General features: G+C 44.0%; 1 protein-coding gene across 4 annotated transcripts in view; it reads right to left on the bottom strand.

The window, feature by feature from the left end:
• The window catches only part of LOC138669911 (lethal(3)malignant brain tumor-like protein 4), a 215266-nt gene that overhangs the window by 175328 nt on the left and 25122 nt on the right, over positions 1-14816 (bottom strand). For all 4 annotated transcript variants that reach the window (XM_069756764.1, XM_069756765.1, XM_069756766.1 and 1 more), the window contains exons 5-6: positions 3361-3532; positions 1268-1322 (exon numbers count right to left, since the gene is read on the bottom strand). In XM_069756764.1, coding sequence (XP_069612865.1) covers positions 1268-1322; positions 3361-3532 — 227 coding nt within the window. The remainder of the gene's footprint in view (positions 1-1267; positions 1323-3360; positions 3533-14816) is intronic.

Genomic DNA, 14816 nt, shown 5'->3' with positions numbered 1-14816 from the left:
CATTCCAACTGAACATTGGAAAAGTACCTACAGATTAATGGTGTAGATGTTCAGTTGGACTTGGACTCCTTTCCCCTCTTACGATATGTTACCCAAACTCTTGGTTTAAAAACTTTTTATATCCTATGAATAATGGAGGGGTAATTGGTTTTCTTTTACAGTAACAAACAGGAGGTTGAAGAATTCTTTGCAACCGCAGGCACAAAAAAAAAATCCTTAACAAAATTCTATATGAATATAGCCTAAATATTCATATAGAATTTTGTTAAGGACTTTTTTTAGTGGCTCCGCTCCAAAATTGGCAAAAAAAAAAAAAATCACTACGAAAGATGACTGAAAGACTATTTTTATCCATATCAATGTTAATCCGTTTTGCTGTTCGTGTGTTCAGTATTTTTAGCATTGTTTTGTTTTTTTTTAACACCTCTTCAGGTCTTGAAAAATACCTGGTGGAAAAAAAACCCTCACTTTTTTTTTTAGATGGATTTGACATATCAAATGAAAAAGCTGAAAGGGAAAATAAAAACTCTTCAAAAAACTACCTAAAAAAAGGAGGAATCCAGAAGCAGTTAGTGGTAGAAAAACACGTCACTTTTAAATAACTTGTTTTTTTTCTTCAAAAACCACCTTGGGAAATCCTAGATTAGATTATACAAGGCTCCTATGCGTTTTTTGACTGGTTCTTTTAAATGTCAAGACTTTTGTCATTATGGTATGAAATACAGAGAACTAGCCTCAACTGTAAAAATACTGCAAACTCATGTGATTCATTGTATAGTGTTATATCAGTGGTTGCACTTAAGTAAAAAGGTGAGGGTCTAAGGCTTAGGGTGCTTTTACACTGCATTCTGGCACCCGTTCGTTGGTCCCGCAAAACTGAAACTGGGCGTATACAGACGGGGCTGTAGACTATATTGATACCAACAGAGTGAACATGTACTCTGTCGTGTATCATTTTCAGGTGTGTTCGCCTACTGGAAACAGACACCAAGACATAGCAGATTGTGCCTGGGTGTCCATGTTCAGTAAGCGTACACATCCAAAAATGACGCATCACACCGCACACGTTTTCCTTGCTGACTCCATTATAGTCTATGGCCCCGTCAGTGCATACGCTAGAATCCCATTTTGTGTCGGTTTGGATGTGAGCCCCGATGGGATTATTGAAAGGGTGCCTGAATACAGTGTTAATCACTGTTCCTACATAACTACTCTACTTATTTTGGCCTTGAAGAGCAAGCTTCTTTTTCTAGAAATGCTCAGCTACCTGCTTTGACGTGCTTGGCAGTTTTTCCTCTCTTCTGGTGTCCTCTGAATTTTTCCTGTAATAAAATGGAGAAAAATGTATCTTAAAACAAAATCATGCCTGGAGCCCAGAAACAACTGGAAATTTGATGTATACGCTTAAGGTACCGTCACACTAAGCGACGCTGCAGCGATACCGACAACGATCCGGATCGCTGCAGCGTCGCTGTTTGGTCGCTGGAGAGCTGTCACACAGACAGCTCTCCAGCGACCAACGATCCCGAGGTCCCCGGTAACCAGGGTAAACATTGGGTAACTAAGCGCAGGGCCGCGCTTAGTAACCCGATGTTTACCCTGGTTACCATCGTTAAAGTAAAAAAAACAAACGCTACATACTTACCTACCGCTGTCTGTCCTCGGCGCTCTGCTTCTCTGGTCTGGCTGTGAGCGCCGGGCAGCCGGAAAGCAGAGCGGTGACGTCACCGCTCTGCTTTCCGGGTGCTGTGCTCACAGCCAGAGCAGAGAAGCAGAGCGCCGAGGACAGACAGCGGTAGGTAAGTATGTAGCGTTTGTTTTTTTTACTTTAACGATGGTAACCAGGGTAAACATCGGGTTACTAAGCGCGGCCCTGCGCTTAGTTACCCGATGTTTACCCTGGTTACCAGCGAAGACATCGCTGAATCGGTGTCACACACGCCGATTCAGCGATGTCTGCGGGGAGTCCAGCGACGAAACAAAGTTCTGGACTTTCTTCCCCGACCAGCGACAGCACAGCAGGGGCCTGATCGCTGCTGCGTGTCACACTGGACGATATCGCTAGCGAGGACGCTGCAACGTCACGGATCGCTAGCGATATCGTCTAGTGTGACGGGTCCTTTAGGAGTTGACACATGCGTCTAGTGGTTTACTTTAAAATTAGGCTAGGGCTACAAGGAACAGGCAACTTCTACAAGGAAAAACAATGTATCTCCGCTGAGCAAGAAAACAAAGTGACCAAATACAAATCTTCGTTGCCTGTATGTGTAAGAAGGAGCATCCTGAGCTTACAGCAGCATCAGCACCGTTTCAAGTAGGGGTCACCACAGTATGTGAGGGGAAGAGTGCCACCTGTAAGGTGAGACAGTAGGCTTGAAGAAATAGTGCCCAGCGAGCGGGCTGTAATACCACAGTGGGCACGCATAACAACTTCCTGTTAATAAAATAGGAAACAGAGCTCTGAAGATTAAGGTTTGGTGCTGTATAGTTAACACTAAGAGGAATGTAAAGGGTTTTTGTTATTGGAGTTATGCAATAAACCCGTGTTAACGTTATATTTTGAATGTACGAGAAAGAGGAATAACAAGTCACAAGATTTAGTTGGGATTCTCTAATTATCTAGTAGTGAACAAGTATCAGACAAGGTTTACAAGAGGAGGTACTCTGAGCAAGAACGCTGTGGTGCAGCTATTTCCATTTAGTTTGAAACCCCCACACCCCATGTTATAAATGCAACAATATCCAAAAGATAATCAACCCTTCTTACAATGAAAAAAATGCAAAATCTCAAAAACTAAACTGTTAAGGTAGGGTAACTTGTCAATCTTCTTGGGCTTCCAGTCAATGGGCACCTGGGGCACATTGGTGATATTATAAGTGTGTCAGCAAATAAATTAAAAGACTGAATACTGCATTAAATTCCAGAAATTATGGTTGATGTTCGCAGTGGGAAATAAGGTCTGGCTAGGAGAGCTTGGTCTTGTTCCTAAACTAAGCAGGCCAATGTTCTGTCTCACCGCTTTATGACGGCATTGCAGAACATGTTTTACATGCCTTGCAATAACATTGATTTATTTTATTTAGAAGAGCTGACTTACAGAAAGGTTTTATAGAAAATCAAGAGAAATTTGTTTTCCCCAAGTATCCTGAAATAAAAGTGCGTAAGATATTGTTTTATCGAGATGGCAAAGGTTCGGTGGGTAAAACCCCCCAGTGATCAGCTGTTTTTGCTGCAGGTGGTAATAACTAAAGCCAGTAGGAAACCAAGAGTAATATAGGTGATCTGATGAGAAATCACTTCTAAAGGCAAAACTGAAGATTTCCTGAGGAGACATCGTCTGAAGGCATTTTGCTCTTTACCTCATCATCATCAATTATATCTTCTTCGTCACCAGAATCCATCAACAGTTTTCTCTTCTTCCGCAATCTCTGCGGACGCTCGTTCTCTGTGCTGGGTACAGGACCCGCAGACCCGGTGGGCGGTGTCGGTGGAACGGATTGCTCTTCTAAAGAGGAGACCACTTTTTTTTCCCTAGGAAAATGAGAGATCACGGTATATTACAGAAAAGCACATCTTTTCCAGGAATTTACCCAATACTATTTTTACGGTAGAACAATGCGTGTGCCTGCTCGTTCAGTCTGTATCTCTACCACTAGGTGAGGCCACTTCTGTCAGGAATGGAAGCACCACAGCTCTCACAATGAAACATTTAAATATCTATGATGCCAGAAATGTCTAGAATGGGTAGAATCAGCATAAAGATCATTTACCGCTACAAAAAAATTTACCAGTAAATACCCACACAGTAATTCCCTAAAGAATTCCAGTCACTATGGTCGCCATTGCATCTCTCATGCAGATTTTTATGACATAAATCAGCATCTTTATGAGGAGATATGGGAGTAGGGGATAAATCACAATATAACTAGGCATACTGCTATATCTTCTACAATTGGGCAATGATTACTGAAACCTTAGGGCGCAATCAGTTTTTCTCGTATGAGTGCTATTCATGGTTGTCACGAATAGCACTTGTGCCTATGATAGTCTACAGTGTAGTTCACATGGACCAAATAGTCTGGACAAAAGCTCTCAGACTTATCCAATATTGATCCATCATTCGGCTCAAACTCAACAATGCTATGTATTTAAGAAGAAAAAAAAGTCAAGACTGCACACGGGTTCTCTATGCATGTGGTGTGACTCACACAGCCGCGTCACATGCAGCTGCGGTTCCGGACACATGATTATCGGAGCGGTTCCCGCTGAAGTTTCTTCGGTAAAGGTACCTTCACACATAACGATATCGTTAACGATATCGTTGCAACGCCACGCTTTTTTGTGACGTAGCAACGATCTCGCTAACGATCTCCTTGTGTGTGACAGCGACCAATGATCAGGCCCCTGCTGGGAGATCGTTGGTCGTGGGGAATGATCAGGACCTTTTTTTGGTCGCTGATCACCCGCTGTCATCGCTGGATCGGCGTGTGTGACGCCGATCCAGCGATGTGTTCACTTGTAACCAGGGTAAACATCGGGTTACTAAGTGCAGGGCCGCGCTTAGTAACCCGATATTTACCCTGGTTACCATTGTAAAAGTTTAAAAAAAAAAAAAAACAGTACATACTCACATTCCGATGTCTGTCACGTCCCCCGCCGTCAGCTTCCCTGCACTGAATGTCAGCGCCGCCGGCCGTAAAGCAGAGCACAGCGGTGACGTCACCGCTGTGCTCTGCTTTACGGCCGGCGCTGACACAGTCAGTGTGGGAAGCTGACGGCGGGGGACGTGACAGACATCGGAATGTGAGTATGTAGTGTTTTTTTTTTTACTATTACAATGGTAACCAGGGTAAATATTGGGTTACTAAGCGCGGCCCTGCACTTAGTAACCCGATGTTTACCCTGGTTACCCGGGTGCTGCAGGGGGACTTCGGCATCGTTGAAGACAGTTTCAACAATGCTGAAGTCGTTCCCCTGATCGTTGGTCGCTGGAGAGAGCTGTCTGTGTGACAGCTCCCCAGCGACCACACAACGACTTACCAACGATCACGGCCAGGTCGTATCGCTGGTCGTGATCGTTGGTAAGTCGTTCAGTGTAACGGTACCTTAAGCGCTATAGCTTGACAAATAAGGAGGGAGCCGAACACATTCGCTCATCTCTAAGGGTATGTTTCCACGGTGAGTATTCGCTGTAAATTGGACACAATGTACAGCCGCAACAGCCAGATGTTACAGCATAGTGGAGGGGATTTTATGAAATTCAAAGACGCAGGTAGCAAACCTGCGTATACGCACATGCGGCGCGTCTTTATAGACGGCAGCATGTCTACTTATCTTGTGGAGACACTCAGTCTCCACAAGATAATTTACAGTCTTTGTATAGGATGCGGTGATTCCGTTTGTCCTCAATGAACACAGGCCGAATCACCACACGTACAAAATCCAACAGTGCTTTGGGTGGAGCTGCGTCCAAAGTGCTGCATATACATAACGTGGAAACATACCCTCACACTTATGTAACACAGACTGATTATTTTGCATACAGGAAAACCACTGAAGTCTGATTGATCCCCAAGGCTATCAGCCTTCTTTGTTAGAAACGTATGCCCTGGATGTATATTTTTAACAGAAAGCTATGATGTATGCCACAGTATAGGCATATGTCCCTAAAGAATACCATTGTTTAAAAAAACAAACGTATACTGCATGAGATTTTTTTTGAGGTGGCCCTTTGTACAGAAAACTAAAGTGGGAAATAAGGAAATATGCCTGCAATTACTGGCCCAATGGAGGCTAAACGGACATTTGCACATTGGGTATGTCTAGCACATACCACTGGGTAAATCTGACAGGGAGAATGACTTGGGGATCCTAGTTAATGATAAACTTACCTGGAGCAGCCAGTGCCAGGCAGCAGCTGCCAAGGCAAACAGGATCATAAGGTGCATTAAAAGAGGTCTGGATACACATGATGAGAGCATTATACTGCCTCTGTACAAATCCCTAGTTAGACCGCACATGGAGTATTGTGTCCAGTTTTGGGCACCAGTGCTCAGGAAGGATATAATGGAACTAGAGAGAGTACAAAGGAGGGCAACAAAATTAATAAAGGGGATGGGAGAACTACAATACCTAGATAGATTAGCGAAATTAGGATTATTTAGTCTAGAAAAAAGACGACTGAGGGGCGATCTAATAACCATGTATAAGTATATAAGGTGACAGTACAAATATCTCGCTGAGGATCTGTTTATACCAAGGAAGGTGACGGGCACAAGGGGGCATTCTTTGCGTCTGGAAGAGAGAAGGTTTTTCCACTAACATAGAAGAGGATTCTTTACTGTTAGGGCAGTGAGAATCTGGAATTGCTTGCCTGAGGAGGTGGTGATGGCGAACTCAGTCGAGGGGTTCAAGAGAGGCCTGGATGTCTTCCTGGAGCAGAACAATATTGTATCATACAATTATTAGGTTCTGTAGAAGGACGTAGATCTGGGGATTTATTATGATGGAATATAGGCTGAACTGGATGGACAAATGTCTTTTTTCGGCCTTACTAACTATGTTACTATGTTACATAGTGCTTCCCAGTGATCACACTGAATGCAGCAGTGAGGGGGCACATTGCCTCTTACTCATCATGTTTTCTGGAAGTGGGCACTAAAAGCCTAAGACCACAGTAAAAATCTAAACAGGTAGTCAGCGTAACAAAGCAAAATACATGAATCTGGGAAAATGTTATGTCAGTATTTAAATGTACGCAAATTTCAGCTATTGTAATGTAAAAATAGCCATACTTATTAGATGTTCAAGGGTTAGGTTGGCATTCATCTAATGTGTATAGGGTCCAAACTCTTCTCCAATGGCAGATGTTGGGGTGAGAGGGATCAGGCATGTTCAGGCATATCATTGCACATCTGTGGGATCATTTGAAGAGGGCTGTCCATGCTCTGCGACCATCAAACTTAACTGAACTGGAATTGTTTTGTAAAGAGGAATGGTCAAAAATACCTTCATCCAGGATCCAGGAACTCATTAAAAGCTACAGGCAGCGACTAGAGGCTGTTATTTTTGCAAAAGGAGGATCTACTAAACATTAATGTCACTTTTCTGGTGGGGTGCCCATACTTATGCACCTGTCAAATTTTGTTTGAATGCAGATTGCACATTTTCTGTTAGTACAATAAACCTCATTTCAAGGCAGAAACATTACTGTGTCCAACAGTTATTAGATATATGAAACTGAAATAGCTGTTGCAAAAAAAAACTATTTTTATAAAACATTAAGCTTAAGATTAATAGGGGTGCCAAAACTTTTTCATATAACTGTACTAATACCATAGTGATTACCCAAAGATCCTGACCCCACTGGTCTGCGTTTCTTAGTCCGGTCCTCAAAACACATGAAATGGCCAGTTATTAGCAGAGGGCATTTGCTGCATGTTGAGGACTGGACTAGGAAGCGCAGAACAGCAGGGACTGTGCAGGCCTTGGAAAAGACCAGCAAACAACGAGTTGTGACAGCAGTCATATGGCATACACCTGGAAACATGGCTCCCACCAAGGGCAGACCTACCGCCGCTGCAGCTGCAAGCAGGAGTGTACGCATCTGCTATGGGGCCCCTCAGAGTACATAGTGCTCCCTGATACCGGGCCCCTCCTACTGATGATCATTCTGGTACGCAGAGTCGGGGAGAGGGCACTGAAAAAGGGGGCGTGTCATGCAGGAAGAGAGATGCCGACCAATGAGAGCACTCACTGGCTGCTGGCACTGGCTTCCTGCAAGACACGCCCCAATGGTGAGTGTTCACCAGTAGAGTTGGGGTCCAGGCTGCACAGCACACAGGGGCATTGGTGGAGGGATTGCCATTTCCTATAAGTGGCAGTAGAGCTCTAGACCTCTTCCTCTCTGAAGAGACAATTTGCATATTTCCCAGAGGAGCATTGCAGATTAAAAGTCTCCTCACCTTGGCATGTCAGGCTTGACATGTCAATCTCTGCAAGGAGAAATGTTACCAATTGGACGCCAATAGTAATCGTACTGTTCTAGCCACATGTTGAACACTTGAAAACAAAGACAGATCAGACCAATAGAGTTGGTAGACTGGAACATTTAGACAATTATATCAGCACATGAACATTTTTTTAACACATCCAATTTTGGAACTTATTTTTATCTCAAGATCTCTTAATTAAAATGTATTTTGCTGGTGGGTCAACCCCTATAAGAGGTTACGTTAAAGTGAACCTGTCTGCAGGTTTTTACTATGTATTCTGAAGACAGGATGCTGAAGGGTAAAACACAGATTTCAGTAATGCCTCTCTTATCAAGCATGTGCTTTAAGGTACTGTCACACATAACGATATTGTTAACGATATCGTTGCTTTTTGTGACGTAGCAACGATATCGTTAACGAAATCGTTATGTGTGACAGCGACCAACGATCATGCCCCTGCTGGGAGATCGTTGGTCGCTGGGGGAAGATCAGAACATTATTTTGTCGCTGATCACCCACTGTCATCGCTGAATCGGCGTGTGTGACGCCGATCCAGCGATGTCTTCACTGGTAACCAGGGTAAACATCGGGTTACTAAGCGCAGGGCCGCGCTTAGTAACCCGATGTTTACCCTGTTTACCATTGTAAATGTAAAAAAACAAACACTACATACTTACATTCCCGGTGTCTGGTCATGTCCCTCGCCTTCAGCTTCCCGCAGTGCACTGAGTGGTGAGCGCCGTCCGGCCTTAGAGCACGCTGTGCAGCGGTGACGTCACCGCTGTGCTTTCCGGCCGGCGCTCAGTCAGTGCGGGAAGCTGAAGGCGAGGGACTGTTATGAACAGGTAATTCAGAACCACAATGGACCTTGAAGTTGAGAGCACACAAAGTGACCTGACAATTACCCAAAAACATAGGACTAGCTCTGAGACGTGGGAACTCTGCTGACCGCAATCCCTAATCCTATCCAACCACACTAGAGGTAGCCGTGGAGCGCTCCTGACTAGACCTATGCGCCTCGAGCACAGCCTGAGAAACTAGCTAGCCCTAAGAAAGAAAAATAAGCCTAGCTTGCCTCAGAGAAATACCCCAAAGGAAAAGGCAGCCCCCCACATATAATGACTGTGAGTTGAGATGAAAATACAAACGCAGAGATGAAATAGATTTAGCAAAGTGAGGCCCAACTTACTGAACAGACCGAAGATAGGAAAGATTGCTTTGCGGTCAACACAAAACCCTACAAACAACCACGCAGAGGGGGCAAAAAGACCCTCCGCACCGACTAACGGTACGGAGGTGCTCCCTCTGCGTCCCAGAGCTTCCAGCAAGCAAGAAAAACCAATATAGCAAGCTGGACAGAAAAAATAGCAAACAAAAAATAACAAAAGCAAAACTTAGCTTATGCAGGATAGACAGGCCACAGGAACGATCCAGGAGAAAGCAAGACCAATACTAGAACATTGACTGGAGGCCAGGATCCAAGCACTAGGTGGAGTTAAATAGAGCAGCACCTAACGACTTACCCTCATCACCTGAGGAAGGAAACTCAGAAGCCGCAGTACCACTCTCATCCACCAAAGGAAGCTCATAGGCAGAACCAGCCGAAGTACCACTCACTACCACAGGAGGGAGCTTGGCCACAGAATTCACAACAAGGGACACCGGGAATGTAAGTATGTAGTGTTTGTTTTTTTACATTTATAACGGTAACCAGGGTAAACATCGGGTTACTAAGCGCGGCCCTGCGCTTAGTAACCCGATGTTTACCCTGGTTACCCGTGGACCTCGGCATCGTTGGTCGCTGGAGAGCTGTCTGTGTGACAGCTCTCCAGCGACCACACAGCGACGCTGCAGCAATCGGCATCGTTGTCGGTATCGCTGCAGCGTCGCTTAGTGTGACGGTACCTTTAGTTTCCCTGCAATGATTGCTGGGACACAGCAGCTTGTGACTACTAGTCCTTTGCTTATTCTGTCATAAGCAGCTCACTGACTATAGCCATTGTATATACAGTCTGGTGTGGGCAGCTTTTCAGCTCTGCTTCATTGCTAAATCTAAGAACCGCTGCACCCAGTAATCTAAGTGATACAGTACATTGTTTAATTCAGCTTCTCTTTGCCTACATGATGCTGCTCTCAGATGAGGTAGGAAAAACCTGCTGACAGATTCCAATTAAAGTGAACCTGTAATTTGAAAAAAAAAATGCTATTGACCTGGAGATATGTCGTTAATCTGCAGGTTAATAGCGTTCTGAAGCTGTGCACTCACTACACTGAAATCCCAGCTGCAGGGAGGAAACTAACTTTATTCCTACCAGCAGCCTCAGGCTTTCAGTCATAGGTGCGTGAGTTCAGTCACCACTTATTACATGAGTGGTGACTGAAATCATGCCCCTGCATTGACTGACAGCCGGCTCTGTACTGATGCACTGCTTAGTTGGCTGTCAGTCAGCTCTGCAGCATGGTTACTGCCATCGCTCACTGTGTACTCAGCATTCACTGAAGTCATGCTGACAGCACTTTTATGACTGAAGACCCAAGGTTTCCGGAAGGAATAAAGTTAATTTCCTCCCGGCGAACAGGCTCTCAATACATTGGCTGCACAGCTACAGAACTCTATTAACCTGCAGTATAACCCCATATCTGCCAGTTAATAGCATTTTTTTTTCAAATTACATGTTTCCTTAATGGAAGCACCTTAACCCCTTAAAGACTGTCAAAATGCCTTTTAACTGACCTGAGATATAACAGAACAGCATCCCCATACAGGTGACAATCCAGCAGCTCTTGGCTGTACACTATAGCTGACAACTTGCTGTATCAGCAACGATCAGTGCTTGCACCGTCCAAATCTGTTTAACCCCTTAGATGCTGCTGTCAATAGTGACTACATCATTATAAATGGTTAACTGAGAGCTTCCTCTTTATCCCAGTTGGTGCCCTCAGATCATGATTGTGTGGTCCTGATGTTTGCGATGGCAATTCAAGACCAACCAGCAGCCTTGGAGTCTGACGGCTGTAGTAATCTGTTCAGAAGTTAGAGGCATTTATGTGGTAAAATACAAATTTTCATTTCTGTCATGCTACTTAGCATTAATTCCTGAAAAGCACCTGAAGGGTTAATAAACTAGCTGACAGCAGTTTTCAATATGCAAGGGGGGTGCGTTTTTTTAACCCCTTCATGACCCAGCCTATTTTGACCTTAATGACCTGGCTGTTTTTTGCAATTCTGACCAGTGTCCCTTTATGAGGTAATAACTCAGGAACGCTTCAACGAATCCTAGCGGTTCTGAGACTGTTTTTTCGTGACATATTGGACTTCATGTTAGTGGTAAATTTAGGTCGATTTTTTTGCGTTTATTTGTGAAAAAAATGGAAATTTAGCTAAAATTTAGAAAATTTCGCAATTTTCAAATTTTGAATTTTTATTCTGTTAAACGAGAGAGTTATGTGACACAAAATAGTTAATAAATAACATTTCCCACATGTCTACTTTACATCAGCACAATTTTGGAAACAAATTTTTTTTTTTGCTAGGAAGTTATAAGGGTTAAAATTTGACCAGCGATTTCTCATTTTTACAACGAAATTTACAAAACCATTTTTTTTTAGGGACCATCTCACATTTGAAGTCAGTTTGAGGGGTCTATATGGCTGAAAATACCCAAAAGTGACACCATTCTAAAAACTGCACCCCTCAAGGTACTCAAAACCACATTCAAGAAGTTTATTAACCCTTCAGGTGCTTCACAGCAGCAGAAGCAACATGGAAGGAAAAAATGAACATTTAACTTTTTAGTCACAAAAATGATGTTTTGGCAACAATTTTTTTATTTTCCCAAGGGTAAAAAGAGAAACTGGACACCAAAAGTTATTGTACAATTTGTCCTGAGTACGCCAATACCCCATATGTGGGGGGGAACCACTGTTTGGGCGCACGACAGGGCTCGGAAGGGAAGGAGCGCCATTTGACTTTTTCAATGAAAAATTGGCTCCAATCTTTAGCGGACACGATGTCGCGTTTGGAGAGCCCCTGTGTGCCTAAACATTGGAGCTCCCCCACAAGTGACCCCAATTTGGAAACTAGACCCCGCAAGGAGCTTATCTAGATGCATAGTGAGCACTTCGAACCCCCAGGTGCTTCACAAATTGATCCGTAAAAATGAAAAAGCACTTTTTTTCACAAAAAATTTCTTTTAGCCTCAATTTGTTCATTTCCACATGGGCAACAGGATAAAATGGATCCTAAAATTTATTGGTAATTTCTCCTGAGTACACGGATACCTCACATGTGGGGGTAAACCACTGTTTGGGCACACAACAAGGCTCGGAAGGGAAGGAGCGCCATTTGACTTTTTGAATGAAAAATTAGCTCCAATCGTTAGCGGACACCATGTCGCGTTTGGAGAGCACCTGTGTGCCTAAACATTTGAGCTCCCTCACATGTGACCCCATTTTGGAAACTAGACTTCCCATGGAACTAATCTAGATGTGCGGTGACCACTTTAAACCCTCAAGTGCTTCACAGAAGTTTATAACGCAGAGACGTGAAAATAAAAAATCATTTTCTTTCCTCAAAAATGATGTTTTAGCAAGCAATTTTTTATTTTCACAAGGGTAACAGGAGAAATTAAACCCCAACAGTTGTTGCCCAGTTTGTCCTGAGTACGCTGATACCCCATATGTGGGGGGGAAGCACTGTTTGGGCGCACGACAGGGCTCGGAAGGGAAGGAGCGCCATTTGACTTTTTCAATGAAAAATTGGCTCCAATCTTTAGCGGACACGATGTCGCGTTTGGAGAGTCCCTGTGTGCCTAAACATTGGAGCTCCCCCACAAGTGACCCCAATTTGGAAACTAGACCCCGCAAGGAGCTTATCTAGATGCATAGTGAGCACTTCGAACCCCCAGGTGCTTCACAAATTGATCCATAAAAATGAAAAAGCACTTTTTTTCACAAAAAAATTCTTTTAGCCTCAATTTGTACATTTCCACATGGGCAACAGGATAAAATGGATCCTAAAATTTATTGGTAATTTCTCCTGAGTACACGGATACCTCACATGTGGGGGTAAACCACTGTTTGGGCACACGGCAAGGCTCGGAAGGGAAGGAGCGCCATTTGACTTTTTGAATGAAAAATTAGCTCCAATCGTTAGCGGACACTATGTCGCGTTTGGAGAGCACCTGTGTGCCTAAACATTTGAGCTCCCCCACATGTGACCCCATTTTGGAAACTAGACCTCCCATGGAACTAATCTAGATGTGCGGTGACCACTTTAAACCCTCAAGTGCTTCACAGAAGTTTATAACGCAGAGACATGAAAATAAAAAATCATTTTCTTTCCTCAAAAATGATGTTTTAGCAAGCAATTTTTTATTTTCACAAGAGTAACAGGAGAAATTAAACCCCAACAGTTGTTGCCCAGTATGTCCTGAGTACGCTGATACCCCATATGTGGGGGGGAAGCACTGTTTGGGCACACGTCGGGGCTCGGAAGGGAAGTAGTGACTTTTGAAATGCAGACTTTGATGGAATGGTCTGCGGGTGCCACGTTGCATTTGCAGAGCCCCTCATGTGCCTAAACAGTAGAAACCCCCCACAAGTGACCCCATTTTGGAAACTAGACCCCCCAAGGAACTTATCTAGATGTGTGGTGAGCACTTTAAACCCCCAAGTGCTTCACAGAAGTTTACAACGCAGAGCCATGAAAATAAAAAATCATTTTTCTTTCCTCAAAAATGATGTTTTAGCAAGCAATTTTTTATTTTCACAAGGGTAACAGGAGAAATTGGACCCCAATAATTGTTGCCCAGTTTGTCCTGAGTATGCTTGTACCCCATATGGGTAAACCACTGTTTGGGTGCACGTCAGGGCTCGTAAGGGAGGGAGCACCATTTGACTTTGTGAATGCAAGATTGACTGGAATCAATGGTGGCGCCATGTTGCATTTGGAGACCCCTGATGTGCCTAAACAGTGGAAACCCATCAATTCTAACTCCAACACTAACCCCAACACACCCCTAACCCTAATCCCAACTGTAGCCATAACCCTAATCACAATCCTAACCCCAACACACCCCTAACCACAACCCTAACCCCAACACACCCCTAACCCTAATCCCAACCCTAACCCTAATCCCAACCCTAACCCCAACACACCCCTAACCCTAACCACAGTCTAATCTTAACCCTATTTCCATCCCTAGCTCTAAAATTCCAACCCTAACCCTAAGGCTATGTGCCCACGTTGCGGATTCGTGTGAAATTTTTTCCGCACCATTATTGAAAAATCCGCAGGTAAAAGGCACTGCGTTTTACCTGCGGATTTACCACGGATTTCCTGTGTTTTTTGTGCGGATTTCACCTGCGGATTCCTATTGAGTAACAGGTGTAAAAGGCTGCGGAATCCGCACAAAGAATTGACATGCTGCGGAAAATACAACACAGCGTTTCCGCGCAGTATTTTCCGCACCATGGGCACAGCGGATTTGGTTTTCCATTGGTTTACATGGTACTGTAAACCTGATGGAAAACTGCTGCGGATCCGCAGTCAAATCCGCACCGTGTGCACATAGCCTAATTCTAACCCTAATTCTAGCCGAAACCCTAACCCTAGTGGGGCAAGATCACGATCTCCAGCCATGGCTGATGCTATTGCAGCATCGGCCATGGCTGGATTGTAATATTTCACCAATTGGTGAAATATTACTATCGCTCTGATTGAAAGTGAAACGTCACTTTCAACAGCCAATCAGAGTGATCGTAGCCACGGGGGAAGGGGGCTCAAGTACAACTCCCCCTGTCCCTGCAGGCCAGGTGAA

Source organism: Ranitomeya imitator, chromosome 3 (assembly GCF_032444005.1).
Source record: "Ranitomeya imitator isolate aRanImi1 chromosome 3, aRanImi1.pri, whole genome shotgun sequence".
Lineage (NCBI taxonomy): Eukaryota > Metazoa > Chordata > Amphibia > Anura > Dendrobatidae > Ranitomeya > Ranitomeya imitator.
The sequence above is the reverse complement of the archived record's forward strand: the minus strand, read 5'-3'. Positions and strand labels throughout refer to the sequence as shown.